Source organism: Asterias rubens, chromosome 13 (genome assembly GCF_902459465.1).
Source record: "Asterias rubens chromosome 13, eAstRub1.3, whole genome shotgun sequence".
NCBI lineage: Eukaryota > Metazoa > Echinodermata > Asteroidea > Forcipulatida > Asteriidae > Asterias > Asterias rubens.
In genome coordinates, this window is record NC_047074.1 from 12706846 (window position 1) to 12723849 (window position 17004).

General features: G+C 38.3%; 1 protein-coding gene across 1 annotated transcript in view; it reads right to left on the reverse strand.

Moving 5' to 3' along the window:
* Positions 1–3691: 3691 nt before the first annotated feature.
* The window catches only part of LOC117298529, a 106123-nt gene continuing 92810 nt past the window's right edge, over positions 3692–17004 (reverse strand). Inside the window, exons 118-133 of the mRNA XM_033781832.1 lie at positions 16821–16991; positions 16182–16404; positions 15804–15883; positions 15301–15429; positions 14895–15045; positions 14417–14559; positions 13870–13958; positions 13202–13382; positions 12803–12973; positions 11600–11742; positions 10251–10496; positions 9285–9456; positions 8611–8833; positions 7969–8064; positions 6147–6870; positions 3692–5585 (exon numbers count right to left, since the gene is read on the reverse strand). Of these exons, the coding sequence (XP_033637723.1) occupies positions 5511–5585; positions 6147–6870; positions 7969–8064; positions 8611–8833; positions 9285–9456; positions 10251–10496; positions 11600–11742; positions 12803–12973; positions 13202–13382; positions 13870–13958; positions 14417–14559; positions 14895–15045; positions 15301–15429; positions 15804–15883; positions 16182–16404; positions 16821–16991 (3017 nt within the window). The 3' untranslated portion in view covers positions 3692–5510. The remainder of the gene's footprint in view (positions 5586–6146; positions 6871–7968; positions 8065–8610; positions 8834–9284; positions 9457–10250; positions 10497–11599; positions 11743–12802; positions 12974–13201; positions 13383–13869; positions 13959–14416; positions 14560–14894; positions 15046–15300; positions 15430–15803; positions 15884–16181; positions 16405–16820; positions 16992–17004) is intronic.

Genomic DNA, 17004 nt, shown 5'->3' on the forward strand with positions numbered 1-17004 from the left:
CAGTTCTGGTCCATGTTGTTCCTGCCTATAATCCTGATGTCATCTCTCCATCTTCTTCTCTGTCTACCTCTTTTCCTTTTCTCTGTCCTTGGTTGCCATTCCATTATTCTTGTTGTTCATCTTCCACTTGCACTTACAAAAACAGTTTGATGGGATTTTTAGTATTGTAGGCGTATGCCTTTTAACACCCCATATCCATTTTCATTCAGGTATTTGTCGAAACTGTTTTTGAACTGATTGGTTGTCTTGGCGTTGACCATTTTGACTGGGAGTCTATTCCAGTTATCAACAACTCGCTGTGTGAAGAAGTATTTTCTGAGATTGAATCCTTTGTTTAGCTTTTTTAAAAGCCATTTTACACTTTCGGTTAACAGTATTGTCCAAGTCCCACACTTCGTGTATCACAACTTATATATAAAACAACAAACCTGTGAAAATTTAGGCTCAATCGGTCATCGGAGTTTGAAGAAAATAACGAGAAAACCCACTCTTGTTTTCGCACATTTCGCCGTGTCAATGACATGTGTTTAAAATAAATCCGTAATTCTCGCTATCTAGAATTGATATTGTTTTAATAGTTTCTTAAAAAGTAAAGCATTTCATGGAATAATATTTCAAGTGAAGTCTTTCACCATTACCTTCTGTAAACCCTGTAAATTATTTGTAAATCTGTGAACTTTTTTTTCTGTACCGAAAGTGTATAATGGCTTTAAGAGCTTCATGTCCTGGCCTCTTGTGGTTTGTTTGTGAGAGTGGTGAAAAGAATGCTGGCATCTGTTGTCATTTCTTGTGGCAGTGTGTCAAGCCCATCTTCATTTAGCTTGTTTTATTGTCCTTAAGATGTCTCTAACTCAATTTGTTTCGCATTTCTCTGCATGTAATCCTGTTTCTTATACTGTCTTACTCTTTCTGATTGTTTTTCCACGCAGCCTTATTTTTTGCCAGATAGCTCTTTCCTAAATGATCTATTGGAAGTAGCCTTCAAAAAGTCTTTTGTTTTATTAATTCCAAGACAGTTATTATATCATCATTGAGTAGAGTAGCTATACAACAGAAGTTTGCTTTATTATGACAGTTATTCATTATTTTATTATTTATCACAAGCTTTAAAAGCATGGGTGATATTTATGTTATTGTTGTTAATCTGAATATTTAGGTTATATACAACAATGTTAACATAACTAATTTTGAGCAGTGTTCGAAATTAGAGTTACCCTAAAAAATTGTTTACAAATTGTATTTTTTTGGGGGAAAATATGGGGGTATAAAAATGTGTTTTTAATGTGTGTGTCCTTATAAACCCAGAAGGTAAATAAAAAGTTTTTTTCTAGGCAATCTTCGGCTGTTTCGTTTCATGTGTTTCAAATGATCTTGCAGCTCTACAAAATATGCTGATATATTTCAAGTTCAACTGTGTTCCTAAAACTGAAGCGAAGTCACAAACTAGAATGACCCATAGGGGGCCTGTGCACTTCTGCAACTCGTTTTCCGATAGCAATATTGTCCAAATACCTCCCTTTGTTCCTCGCATACCAGCTCTTTGGAATGCTTTTGATATCCGACCAGCTATAGTACCGTAACGCGCGGAAGTATAATAACCCGGATGCGCGCAGCCCGGATGTTCATCAGTTTGTATAACCGGTCCCATCCGGGCCCAATTTCATAGCCCTGCTAAGCACAACAGTTTGCTAAGCATGAAGTTTCTTCCTTGATAAAAACAGGATTACCAACCAAATTTCCACATGTTGCATATTGCTTGTTACTGGTATTCAGCTGTTGTTTGCTTATCCTGAAAATCACGTGGAAATTTGGTTGGTATAAATCCTGTTTTTATCAAGGAAGAAATTTCATGCTAAACAAATTCTTGTGCTTAGCAGCTCTATGAAATTGGGCCCTAGAGGGAGCCCGATGAAATCTGGGATCGAGCAATTGATGGGGGCTGACCTCGCCCTGGGAGGACGTCGGTGCCACTGTATGCAACGGGGGAGTCCAACCGTCGCTTGGGCTGCCCACGGATGATGGTTGACGGGCTCTCGAATAAAAAGTGAGTGACTTGTTGTACCATGGGATAGTCATCCCTTCAGTAGAATTGCAGGCCACGTTGAGACACGATAATAATACTCCCCAGATAGTTCGACAATGTCACACCCAACACCATGTACGCTAGGCCTACATCATTGTGTAAAACTCCATGAATATGGGCGTACATTCGCTTTTCATGCATGGAGAAAGGTTCTTGTGTCAGTCTGCCATTTTGTTTTGCGACCATTCATTTTGTGATGTTATACTTGTCTTTTCTTTAGGTGCACTGATCCGGAGTACGCTCCACATGGCTGTTGCGTGAATCGTGGCATGGTCAGTTCCTCCGTATGGTATTTGTTGAAATCGTCTTCATTCTTTGGATTGTTCTCAACATAACATTGTCCAACAATGTATGTTGTAGATCGTAGCATTAATCACTCTGCTACTTTGCTTACGATAATAAGTATAGGGACATGAGATTGGGCCCACTTACGGCTTTACAATGAGCTGCATTAATGTTCTGTTCCCCAGAAAGTCTCATAAATGTAATTGTCGGTATTATCGACTGGCTTTGTCATTTCATTTATGTTTATTGCGTATTATCCATGATTACCCCTCTTGCGGCCGATCATGATTTTATTTATCCGGGCAAGTTTTAGGCAACAATTCTTTCTGCCTCGTAACATATTATTATAGTGTATTTAATTAATTTATTTTTCAGCGCTTACCCTTACTATTAATAAGAAGTTCAAAACAAAAATGATCATGACAAAGAGTTTGATTTGCTTAGAAACACTTTTATTCTCAACCAAATTAATTAAAATTGGTTTAAAACAAAGGACATCGGCAGCATGGCAAGGTTAACACACTTATCTTTGCGTTTTTCTATAAATTGTTTGCCCTGACTTACAAAAAATCACCAGATAAGTTGAATTTACGTGATTTACGATGTTAGTTTGTTCCTTTGATGTCTTATACTTTGTCCTAACAATTTCTGTGTATAACAATTAAAAAACAATAACCTTTCTGAGTAAAATAATTCACTTCAATGTAAATCAATAAACCATGTAACTTATCCATAACACTACTACATGATCACACAAATACAATCTTAGATTGTATTGAAACTGCGCGGTCTAATTGTTGATATGCAGAACGGATGCACATCGCAAAACTTGGTCAGCTGTTACTTGTTTTTTTAAGTCTTCTATTTCTTTTTTCAGCCCCCAAAATCATTTCAAAATTTACCCAGTCAATTTCCCTTGTGGTTTATATTGATGATATCTGAAACAAAAAGTCGCATCCCCTTAAGGTGATCCCCTAGCTGCCGCTTCCCAGGTTGTATCGTAATTTGGGTGTGATCCCTGGCTACACGGCAGTTAACGGTTGTATGGCTTTTGACTGGCACCCCCGAACAAAGATATTGACAAAATAGGGACACAGCCAACATAGGGCTAGATAGCTCAGTTGGCCGGCACGTTAATCCGGAGGTCGTTGGTTCGAATCCCACTCTAGTCAATTCTTTGATCAACCCCCAAAATCTCTTCTATTTCTGTGTAAATTAATAGACAACTTGTCATTTGTTTCCACATGACCAGTTCAGTGTCTTGCCTGGCAGGAAAACTACATGGAATGTACATACTTTTGTGCAGAAGGGTTACTTGGTCTATAAAATCTCTCCATTCTGAGTAAAATACCTTTCCAATAATTTGGTTTTTATGAGATTAAAATCAAACAAGGCGTAGAATAATTCTCCTTTATTAATATACTTTATGCCGGAATTTATCACGCCTCTTCTCATAATGCAGAAACTGTGCATAATATGCGCGGCGTTTGGCGTTATCATTTATCAACACACGTACTAGGCTGCACGGAATGGTTTGGTTGCAACAGGCGAAATGATTTCATTGGACACTTTACGTGTACAATGTATATGATTTCACTGGATACAAATGCAGTGACGTAATCTATCATGCCTGTGTTATGATTGGTCTAATGTGATGTTGTGTATCTGCGCACTTTTGATTGCCTGCTACATGCTGAGTGTGCATTATGTTGCATAAAATTAAATGTGGTTTAATTAACCATGTGCACATATACATGTGAATTGACTGTTAATCTTCGTGTGAAATGGATGTGAGGTCAAAGGTTCATCTGGCAGGATCCACCAGGCGCTAATCAAGGCAGGTATAATTATGGTGTAATTCACCAGTTTCGAAGTGTAACGTCAGATGTTCAAGCTACACTTTGCCTCGCTTAGCAATAAAGCCCAAAACTCCAAGAGCAACCTAGCAGAACAAAAGGTGTCAAATTTGAATATCGTGCGCCATTGCTTTATCTAATGAAACCATTGGGTTGATAAAATCAGTGCATGTCTTTATTTTGCGGATAAAGACGGGAACCAGTCTACGGAAAGATGGGTACATTTATTTGACCTCAACACGAGGGCGCCCTACTTAATGATGTCATAAAAGGTATATTCTTGAGCTTAATCAGATTCAGAAACGTTAAAACATCTTGTTTGAACTGTAAGTCTAATTTATACGTAAAATAATGTCTGAAAGCCCGTATCCTACACTATCTAGGGTATATTTAAAATCATTGTCTGTGTACTTCCCAATAATTCGTGCATCTAATTGACTTCCTTACATACTAAGCTAATGTCTAGAATTGTTTGACCTCATGCATTTGGCACACGTTTCGATATTCAAGGTTTTGTTCCATCGTTTAAGTGACGTCTATTAGTGCAATGAACTCAGTGTGATCAAAAATCAATAAAAGTGTATTATTTTCAGAGGCACCGGCACGGTTTTTTTTTTTCATTGGCATCACAATCTTAAATCACCACACAACACACCAGGGAAAACATTGAATAAACTCTCTGTCTACCTCTTGTCCTTTTCCCTGTCCTTGGTTGCAGTCCATTATACTAGTTGTCCATCTGTTGTCATTTCTTGGGGTAGTGTGTCAAGCCAATCTCCATTCAGCTTGTTTTTTGTCCTTATGATGTCTCTTACTCAATAATTGAACATGTTTTACTTTAAAAAATAAAAATGTCAACCAAGAAAATGTTTACTTTTGATAAAAAGTCTTTCGATTTTAGGCCCAAATTGTAAGGAGAATCAATTTTTTTCATAGAGCAAGGTGCATTTTTCAACTTGTTTTATTTGTTTTAAAATTTGATTTATATATCTGCTTTGTTGTGATGTGATCCCTCGAAGAATCTTAAAGCTTAAAATTGAAACATTTGATCACACAGTGTTTTTGAATTTGGGTTAACTTTGTTAACCTTTTTTTGTAGTTTTTGTATGCATCCGAATGTGTTTCTCTCCAATGTGATATATTGTTTAATTATTTTTTTGCAATAAGTTTTATGTGAGGTTTATTAAAATAAACCTTGTGTTTTGCTTGTTGAGCAATGATTAATGTTGTTTCAAATATCTTGATAGAAACATTTTTGAACTACCACTGCGAAGAATCTAAGATGACTATTCCATATCTGTTTCTTCAATATCTTCAGGATTCATTTCGTCTTCTTTGATGCTGACCATAGATCCAGGAAGCTGAAAAAGACAAATTTGAATAAAGAACAACTTTTAAGACTGGATTCTGCAAGTTTCAGCACAACGTGTAGTATTTTTTTTTTTTTCGTATCGGCTCCACATTGTCTAACACATTTCTTAAGAGTTTTTGTTTTGTTGTTTCGAGGAGAACCCAACTCGACTACTCATTGAAGAAGTCGCTTCTTCGTGTGGCGGCCATGATGGAAAGCGCTACCAATCCACCTGTAATATGACTCGCCACGTTAAGAAACGCAGTAGTAACTTGTAAGACGGTAATATATTACCGATGTGGCAGGAGATTCTGTCCCCCCGGAGACTCGGTTCCCCCCATTATGGCAAACTGTGTACAAACTACTTCTGGTAACGCCCTCTTTTGAACCCTCCTCCTCAGCCCATGTTAATTTCCCATTGGGGGATCAAATCTCCGACGGACCGAATTCTCTTGGACACCGGCTTGAAACATGACTACTACTCACTCAAGCCTAACCTAGAAACAGCAGTGGGTAGTCAAATCAGGTGCGAGGATAATTCTAGAGAAACATCTCCTCCCTCTTTTCATACCTGAATCGGAGAGCCAGTTGTCTCCTCTTTCGAAGAGATTGGACCATCTCTCGAGGAAGACCCGAACCAACACCCTGTGCCTGTGACCTCACCATCAGCAACCTGTCCCGGTCTTCCCGAACGGCATGTGACGCTGTTCCACTCCAACATCTCCACGGCGTTGACTTCATCTCCGGGGCCGCCACCCTTCGGCATTGTGGTATCCGCCCATTTCTCAGCGTGGACTGGGCTCTCGTTAGAGGGCCCTGCTTCGGGCTTGGAGTCGGGAGTTTCAACATCATCATGTACGGGGTAATTTGCTTCTGCATCAGTCAACGGTGCAACTCCTACGGAGTTTGATCGGCCGAAACGAGAGCTGGATCTTCCGGACTTGAAGCGAGGAGTTTCAACATCATCCAGTACGGGGACTTCCGCAGCGGTCAACGGTGCAACTCCCACAGAGTTTGATCGGCCGTTACGAGAGCGGGGTCTTCCAGACTTGTACTCATCGGACCTCATGGATGCCGAGGAGCCCAGTGGTGACCCCTGTGACTGAGCAGTGCTTGGGGAGACGGTAGAGGGACCCGGAGGAGCAGACAATGGTCCATCTTGAGACAGCACTACAGATGGAGAAGCATCGATGTCATCATCACGTTGAAAGGCTGGATTCTCGAAATTGTAAGACTCGCTTCTCCGTGTCTGTACAAGTTGCTCTTCATTTTCTTGGCTGGGATGAACGCGGGACCTATTACAAACAAAACAATAATAAATAATAAATATTAATAATAATTAAAGTTATTATATAGCGCATTTCACAATGACCGTCTCATCAATGCGCTTAGTGCCCTGGTCATTGGGCAGATAACTTCCTTTTTAATCTTTCTCAGCTCCCTGGGGAGATTACAACTTTAGGCAACCGTAGCGCTCCAAAGGCTTTTTCATACACAATATCAACCTCTACCCTCGCAGGTACCCATTTATACCCCTGGGTGAAGAGAAGCAATTATAGTAAAGTATCATGCTCAAGGACACGTGTCCCGACCGGGATTCGAACCCACACTCCAAGACTTAACCAGCAGAACTTGAATTTGATGCTCTTAAACTACTCGGCCAATGCACCCCATCAATGCAAACACTTTCAAAGTGGTGTTTTCTACACATGCCGCTTCGGATTCATTACCCGATGTTTTTCATTGGATGCTTGAGCTCTTGCGGGTCATTTAATCAGGGCCCAATTTCATACAGCTGCTTAAGCAAAAAATTGGGTTAAGCACGAAAATAGCTTGCTTACTTTAAACATTTTACTGCCCAACATTTCATGCCATATACATTGCTTGTGACTGGTATTGGGCTATTGTTTACTTAGCATAACAATTGAGTGGAGTCTTAGCCGGTATTCTGATTTTACTAAGCATGGATTATTTTGCTTAAGCAGAATTTTTTGCTTAAGCAGCTCTATGAAATTGGCCCCAGGGCCCAATTTCATAGAGCTGCTCAGCACAAAAATTTGCTGAGCATGAAATTTCTTCCTTGATAAAAACAGGAATGCCAACCAAACATTTCCACGTGATTTTCAGGATAAGCAAACAACAGCTAAATACAAGTAACAAGAATTACAAATAAATGGAAATTTGATTGGTAATCCTGTTTTTATCAAGGAAGAAATTTCATGCTAAGCAAACTTTTGTGCTTAGCAGCTTTATGAAATTGGGCCCAGTTGTGTATCACACTATTTTGTAACACGTAACTTTTATGCAAACATGCTTAGGCAAAGTTATTTATTGAATAATGTGCCAAAACAGTTCATGCATTGTGTGCAGGAGTATATGATGTTTTCACTTACTTTTTAGAATAGCCCTTTTTGTAGAAGACGAAAAGAACCAGAGTGATCAGAAACAATCCAAACACAGTGCAGGTAACGCCGATCACAATCTTGACTCTTCAAGAATAAAATTAAATACAAAAAAAGGTAAAGTGACAATTTTTCAGGTTAAAATGTTTTTTTTTTAAGAATTTCAAAAAAGCGCAATTTTGTTTGGTGTCTTTTCAGCAAAATATTGTCCTTTAAATTTCTCATGCGATGTTATTTATAAAGGGGTAATAATGACTAAGAAAAAAAATTAAAAATAAGAAAAAGTAAAAAACAAATCCATCCCTACACATTCAACGCTTCTGCATCATTAAGTTTAAAGTACACTTTTGTGTATAGTTCCTTTGCAATACAGTCAGTTTGTGTATAGCTTTTTATTCAGTAGTTTAAGTAGAGTAGGGTAAATATTTTCTGCGCCCTTTATGGCAGTTAACATGTTTTCTGTTCAATATTAAGTATAGAGGGACACACACCCTGTGGCTCTCTTTACTAAACTAGCTTGCTTTTCAGAGGTATCAACAAAGTGATTTTTTTTATTTTGTTTTCATCTACTACGATATTTTGTCAACTTAAATGGAAACATAACAACTGAGCTATATCTAAATGAACTCTGACCTCCAATCAAGCCCTTTACACATCGGGTCGGACAATGGGCATGCGCACTCGAATCCATTGAAGAGATCGTAGCAGACAAACGGGAATTCACATGGTGCAGATAAGCATTCGTCATAGTCAATTTCACAGAAGTCACCAACCCATCCCGATTCACAGATGCAGAAATAAGAATCAAAACTAGAACTGCGAGTTGGAGAAGTGCAGTCTGGATCATCAGCAGGTCCTGAGGGAGAGAGATAAGAATGTCTTCAAACCTTGCCAAATGCTCTCTTTATCTTCATTTAAAACAACTCTCAATTTTCAGAAGATTTTGAAAGTATAACTAGGCCTGACAATACCCTGTGTTGTTGTCAATGGAACCCCACGCTAAGTTTTGTGCATTGCTATCTCTCTGAAATTGCATCCGTCATCATACCTATCTTATATACACTTGTTTATGCTTATGTTAAGCCATTTGTGTTGTTGTTTGTCTGGGCATGCCTATAAGCTTTGGCATTTCTGGTTTTGCCCCCATTTCCAATTCTCCTCAAAACTGTTCTTTGTTTCTGTTATTTTTTTTTTTTTTTAGTGATAAGCGCTTTGAGACCTGGCATAAAGGCGCTATATAAATACTCTTTTATTATTTTCATTATCTGTTGGAATGGAAATTGACATGAAATGAATCAAATAAATACCTCCGCAAACTCCCTCGTTGATGCAAGGATTCACCAAGACTGCAATCTCTATCGTCAGTAGCTGAGACACCGCGCCTGATTTATCCTCACTCAAAACTAGGACAATGTCCTTTCCATGGAAGTTGTGATCAGGGGTGTAGCTAAACGTAGATGATACCAAACTCATCTTCTCCTGAAATCCAAACCAAATCCAAACTTTATTTAGATTAGATTGGCAGTCAAGACGAGTGAATCTTAAAGGGTTTCTTTGGGTACTTTTTGTAGGACAAAATTACATTAAACTTACACGGATTGAAGATAATGAAGGCTTCCGTTAAAATATTACTTGCTGAGGAGTCACGTAAATAATGTTCGTCTCAGGAGACGAACATTTTATTTTAGCATGTACAACGTAACTGGTTAATATTATACTAAAATAATACTGGTTTATTATAAAGTAACACCCGTAGCCTAAACGCAACTCCGAAAGCATCACTCAGTGATTTTCACACACCCCCCCCCAAAAAAAAAAAAAAAAACCCATGACGACTATGAAGCGGAAACCTTTACAGATAAATTATATTCTAGTCATCTTTGTTCACAGTGAGTGGGGATTCGGGCATTCTCAACTCAATGATAACCCAACACCATAGATAGTAACTTTTTTCTGTTTATGACTCTGTTTATTGTGTCAATAGTGTATGTACAACATAATCAGTTTACCAGTGCAGTCTCCAATGACAATGCAGCTAGATTTGAAAGGGTTTGGGGCTGTTAACTTTATTCTCAAAATGAAACTTTAAAAATATAGAGTAGTTTTTAGTTCACTCTTGGGAAAACATGGTCAAACACATTCTCTGGCATATTTTTTAGTCGCTCTGTGCACAAACAAACTGTTGAAGCGCTAATCATTTCAGTGTAATTGTTGTATTTTTGTTTTTAATGTAAGATTTATTTAAAATTGCTAAAACAAACTAAAATTCTCACCGCTTCTTGAGGTGTTTCCAACCCACACGGAAGTACAATCTCTTGACTTGTGATATTACGAGAAAGTTGACTACAGTTCTGCCTCAGCGGGATTGATCTAACCTCATCTCTCATGGTAAGGACACCATACGGTGGTGGTTGAATAAGAAGCGTCAAGTTATCATAGATGTCAACGTCATAGGCACCAATCATGACCACGAGGTCTTTGTAAGCAATGTTGACTCCTGTGTTCTGCTCGACTATTAGCTGCCATGAGAATATTTAAAGTGTAGGTTAAGATGTGGGAAAGTATACCAGGTTTTGATTTGAATATCAGCTTGTACAACATTAATATAAAAGGTGTCAACCACAGCATGACAAATAAATAATATTTATTGTCTTCAACACTTTTATGTGCTAAATTTTCATTTTATGCACTTTTCTTTTACCCTATTCATTCATTGATGATTTATTCATATACACAACAATTCCATGGCTGCCAAATGCGGGATTGCGGGTTTTGGGTACAGCAACTCAAAAGATATAAAGGGAAACTAGTCAAAAGTGCAGGATAGAAGCACACACACAAATCAGAAAATAATTTATGAGAAATATACATGAAACGTACCAACAAATTCACATAACGAAAATGTTAAAACTGTTGGATACACTATTATTTTAATGAAATGAACCACTTTCGTTGTATAATTTGGTTTGCGGTAACACCACGTGTAAATCTACTTGTTGGGTAGATTATGTTCCTCGTTGTTGTTTTTGATTTGAAACTTCTTCTGCAGGTGGGACATCTTTGGCTTGCAGTTACTCCATTCTTCTATATATATATATATAATAGAAAGGTTTGCGGTAACACCAGATAATGACTATCTCTAATGAGTTGAGGTGGTTCTGAAAAGAACAGTTTTCTCCAGAAGACGATCAGAGCATACTGATCGAACCGTCGGGTTGAAACCAACGGTTCTTTTCAGAACCACCCCAACTCATTAGAGATAGTCATTACTTGGTGTTACCGCAAACCTTTCTATATCGTATTTCCACCATGCAAAGTTTCAAATCCTACTTATTTATATATAAATGTATAATTATGTGCTTTGGTGGTTTTGAAAAGAAACAGATAGTACAAACGTTGAGTTTAAATCCTGCTCTGACTGTCCATAGGAAAGCATGTACTGTTGAAAGGCCTTGAAATGTTGTTGGTGTGCTTCATTTTGTTTTTATGTGGATTTTGATTTACTTGTGTTTTTTTTATATTAGGGGCCTCTATGTTTTTATAAATTATTGTGGATACCTGTAAATGGTGGTTATTCGCTGTTGGATATCATAAAAAAAAGAAGGACAAAAGAAGAACTTACTTTTGCTTCCCGTCCGTTACCAGCAATTTCTCCCTTCAGAGCGACATAAGAGTATGGATTGTCATTGACTGGGTTGACCTCCATTGAGATATTAACAACAGTAGTCAGAGGTTCGATCTCAACCAATGTCTGTATCTCTCTCACTAGGAACAGAAAAGGAAAAAATTGTAAAGAAAGACTTAATCAAATAGACCTTATGCACATGACGTAATTTCAGTAGGGCGCCCTCAATTGTTTCATCACCGTTTTTCCTCTAAGATGGCGGCTGTATGACGTCAATGCATAAGGTCTGTAGCAAATGTTTTGTTATCCAAAAAATGCATGCAGATTACCAATGAGTTTGATAATTCATGTAAAAACGTCCTTACGAGAACACTACCTTTTCAAAATTATGATTAATTTGAATCTAAGACGAGAAGAATTGCTTTTGTTGAAGAGAAGCCTATACACAAACATTTTTATTAGTTTTATTTTTTATTTTTACAATTTGTCTAAACAGCAAAATCATATCCACTTTTATCAGCATAAATGCCGTTTGAAGCTTTGCATGGTGTGGAGAATAAGAGAAACTATTTAGTTCCTCTTGTATTAGCATGATAATTCTAAAATAAAATAACAACCTTGAACTTGATGTCACACGAAATTGATTTATCTGACTTCATGTAGTTCTTCAATTTGTTAATCTCAGCTAAATAACAATTTTAGTAATGGAGCTGTTCACTTGTGGAAAGTCTTAGCGATCATTTTGCAATACATGCGTAGCTCTATTAACCTGTTTAAAAACAAAATAATATGGTCCATGGCGTCATTGACTTCATTTATTTGAATTCCCTAACTCTTGTATGCACAATGGGTGTATAGATGTACCATGTACCCATAGTGCCATTCGTGCAAAATAATGGAGCGATTTAACAATAGCGTGACGTCACAGGTGTGGGTTAATAACGAATAACTATAAAGGTTCACCTCACATAAATAAAATCAGACAGCATAACAGTGCAAAATGTCCTTAGTTATTAGAGCTGTCCGTGGCGCGTGTTCGCACGCGCAATGTTTGACCTCAGCAATGGCGGCACGGCTACGGCTACGGCTAGATTTCCACGTCATCATGCGATGAGGTATATGACGTCCTTAGCTACACACTTAGCAACAGCCATAGCCATAGGTAGCTGTAGCCGCCAATTCGGATCTGGCCATACTTACGAATAAGTTGGAAAGTGAATCTGCCATGGCAGTCAGGACATGGTGTAAAAGAGAAGGCACCGTCCTCAGTGATAGTTGCTGATCCCAGTGTCGTTTCATTATCAAGACCCAAATCAAAGACCAAGACATCATCGTCAGGGTCTGAAGCCTCAAAAGAGTATTCCAGTGTGCCTGAAAAACAAAAACAAAAATGTGTGATAACATTGATCAGGGTGACTGCAACAAAAGGATATGAACTGATAATCTTCGGCTAAATGTACTTTTCAAACTTACTGCTTCATATAACTTACATATCTCGTTGTTTGATTTCTATTTCCATGTTTTGCAAGTCTTCGCTGTAAAATTGTAAAAAGTGTTAATCATTTTGTGAAACTGGTAAAGGATGTATCTTCGATCTACCTTGGTCTTCATCCATTGTAAAGATGCCCACGGGATTAGTGATTTCTGGCGGGTCGTTTGGGATGGTATTGAGGACATCCGCCAATGCAAACTCGGTCTCGTGGCTAAAGAAAGAAGTTTCCTCTGTAGCGCGGCGTTGACGTCTCCCTGCTTCAGAGGTCCTACCTCTAGTTGCACATACCTGGAACAAAAACATCCACCCAAAGTTATTGCAAAAGATTGCTGCATTTCGCTTTGAACTTACATAAATGCAGACAAGCTCTGCACAAAGTCATTGCACATACCTAGTACAAAAGCATCCACCAAAAGTTATTACCCCAAAAATGCTGCATTTCTCTTTGAACTTACATAAATGCAGACAAGCTCTGCATAAAGTCATTTAGCCCTACTACACGAAGTGATTAAAAACACTACATTTTTTTAAAAACAAGGTAAAACCGTTTTTTCCCTTCCACTCTCAGAAAGGAAACGGATTGTTTGACGAACGAGTTGAGACTGTACAATATTCATGTCCCAGCTTGATGTTCAATCAATAAATGAAACTGATTGTTATAACAACATTATTTCATGGAGTTGTTTTTGTGCAATTGGGTATACATCACTTCTTCAACTGAATCACTTCTTCAACTGAATCTCTTTTAACTTGCTATTTAGAAGAAATGGCATACCTCCACACTGAGCAGACTGTCTCCCTCGTTGTACGTCAGCCGATCCACATCACTGCATGTTTTAGCGACATCTCGCCACTCAGAATTATCTGAAACAAATAGAGGCGTTACTGTAAGCTTCATTGCGTCTGCTTATAAGGTCTTTAGTGCAATTTGTATATTGGACTTCGTGAAGCTGCTTTTGCATATTTTTGAGCTCCTGATAAACGGGGGTTTATTGATCAAGAGTGGTCTTCAAAGTATTTGTTTGGCAAAGTAAAACATAAATCTTTTGATTTTGACTTATTTTTGTACTCGATTTGCATTTTTCATTAAAAAACCTTTAATTATTACGTGTATGAAATTGTTAATCTACTAAAATGAAAATTAGGCCGTTGATGCAAGTTGTTTACTCTGACTGTTCCACTGTGTCTTACTATGACACTTGTATTTTTGACTCATTATCTAGTATTGTGCCAGTTTCCCTTTAAGTGAGATTTTAAGTACATTTCGGCATTTTGTATTTTTGACCTAAAACTTTCAAACTTTCAACGAAAGTCAACGTTACCACTGTCCCAATAAACCAGTCTGGGTTTGGCCTCTGTCCAATTTCCTGGTGTGTTGAGAGTTAGGTTGATGATCATTGGACCCTGGAGCTCGATCTGCCCCAGGCTGGTAACGTAGAAGAGAGGCTCATACACAAAACGTATCCTGAAAATGGAACAATTTAAACAATCTGCTATTTAAAAAAAAAACAGTTTCCCTAAGAAGAAACTATAAATAGTAAGCTTGCGGGTACCATGTGTAAATCTCTTTTGTGTGAGTGTTGGCTCTGAGAAGAGCCGGTTTGGTCTCGACGTTTCGAATAGTATACTCTGCTCCTCTTAAGGAGAAAGTTTATTTCTTATAATGACCTAGGTATATATCTTTATTTCAATTACCAAAAAACACTACTTTAATTTACCATCACATGTTATAATTTTTTTTAAGTTACTGTATTTTTTTTTCTCAACAAGCAAAGACAAGATTAGAAGACCAACAGAAACCTTCTTTTTAGAATCCTTGATGTCTTCTGTATGGTGTCCAGGGGATAACTGATGTAGGAGACATAATCCGGATTAGCATCAGATGTAAAATCCTCATTGGTTTTATTGCCATCCAGCAGACCAATAATTAATGAACCACCTTGCTGGAGACCTGGGACACATAGTGAAGAAGGGTTGGATATGTTAGAAACATAAACATAAAGTGAGATAACAAACTTGCTCTGCTTTGTTTCTATAACAAAAGATGGGAAAAAAATTACGTTTACCTTCAATTAAAGAGATATTATATGGCTTTCCTGGCTCATCTGATATTCCGTACTTTTACCCTTATGAAGCATGTTTCTTACTATTTCGTATTGTTTTTTAAAGTTTGTTTTGTGCTTCACAGCATTTCCCCCCGGCTCACCGCCTGTTGTAGCAATGGCGAACTCAAAATTGTTGTCTAGCGCCCTCCTTCGTCGTCTTCTGTTACTCTGTGGAGATGCTAGAGCGAGATCTGTACCGTTTGCTGACGTCATCATGGTGTCATCCTCTCCTGAGAAATATCAAGTGAAGAAAAGGAAAATGTATTGTTTTTTTAAGAAGTGGGAATACAAGGTTATAGATGGAAGATTAGTATATGGACCTATTGCAATGTGCACAAAACAATCTAACTGTGTGCACACAAACATAATCCTTTGGATTTGAATGCATGTAGTTTTCACAAGGGTAAATTTTGAGAATGCATCAATCTTTAGTCTGTCGGTCAAAGGAACATCTAGTCATCTGTTCAGACCATCAGACTAAGAAGTGTGCCCCAAACACAGTTATTTACGTGTGAGACAATCTGCCTTCCAATCGCTCCCAGTGGGTCTTATGTATGCCTACATTTTTGCCGTGACTACCCGGAGGGTTACAAGAGCAACTCACCTAAAACAGTGGTCGTTCCTGCTGGCAGCGTTTGACAAAGTAGAGCAGGGTTACACATCTTAATCCAAGAGTACAGACATCTACACGAAAAAAAAAACCAACACTTGATTGGTTACAAATATAACAGCAAAACATCTACAAAATTGCTTAGGAGTTGAGAAACAGTTAACAAGCAATTCATATTTAGGTAATATGTCAAGATGCATATAATTACTATAACAATGTAGTTTATCCAAATATAAAATTGGAGTTTCTATTCAGCCTGCATTGCTTCTTATTGTATGAATGGCAAATGAGTAACAGCAAAAGTGCTTTTGAATTAAGTGTAAGACATCCCTGACAGTTGACTTATTTGACTGCTTATGTGGGTTGACTTACTTCCCAGGTTCCATGTTAAATTTGGCATCTTGCTGACTTGTCATCTTCTTGCTGTCTTCTCGATTAGCTTGGAAGTCAGTGATGTTGAACACCTCCTCTCTGTCATCAGCCGTTACAATAATCATCCCGTCTCTTATAGCCACCGAACCGGATGCGTTGGTGCCAACCACCATGCAAGGGACGATGTCATCCAGTAACTCTGCCGAGCTGCTTACACAATACTCTGTCAAACAGAACGATTTGGTTACATTTTTGTTCCACAATTCTGTTTGATTTTTACAACTACAATAATTCAATGTTGATTCCCCTAAGCCCCTGATAGCAATTCATGTTTGGCTTTACTGCTATTATCATTAGATTGGTGCTGGCTTATTCTTTTATGAACACCATCATATTAATATTTATATAAGCCTACAACCCCGACCATTTCTCGTTGGGGGCTCCACTGCCCCCTTTTAATGTTGGTTCTCATTGTTTCACGGTCTTCTTCTGCATTGTTTCACGGTCCTCTTTCGCGTTCCAGTCATCATTGAGCGGGGAACGGGTGAAAGAATGTTTATTGTCAGGGGAAGTGGACAGGGGGTGGCCCAAGCATTTTGGCCAGAATTGTAGTTCTTTTTACACTGAAAACAGTTGTACCATATCGATCGATGGACTCATCTTCAGGTTTGGACCAGGAGGTGCCTGTCTTTGTTGGGTCGTCATTCTTCTGAACGTCAGGTGGATAGACTTCCTCTTCAAACTTCTGACTAAACATGGAGGTGGTGTTGACATCATCCACGGAGGGTTTCTCAAAGAGGACCGTTACACCTGGAGTGAAACA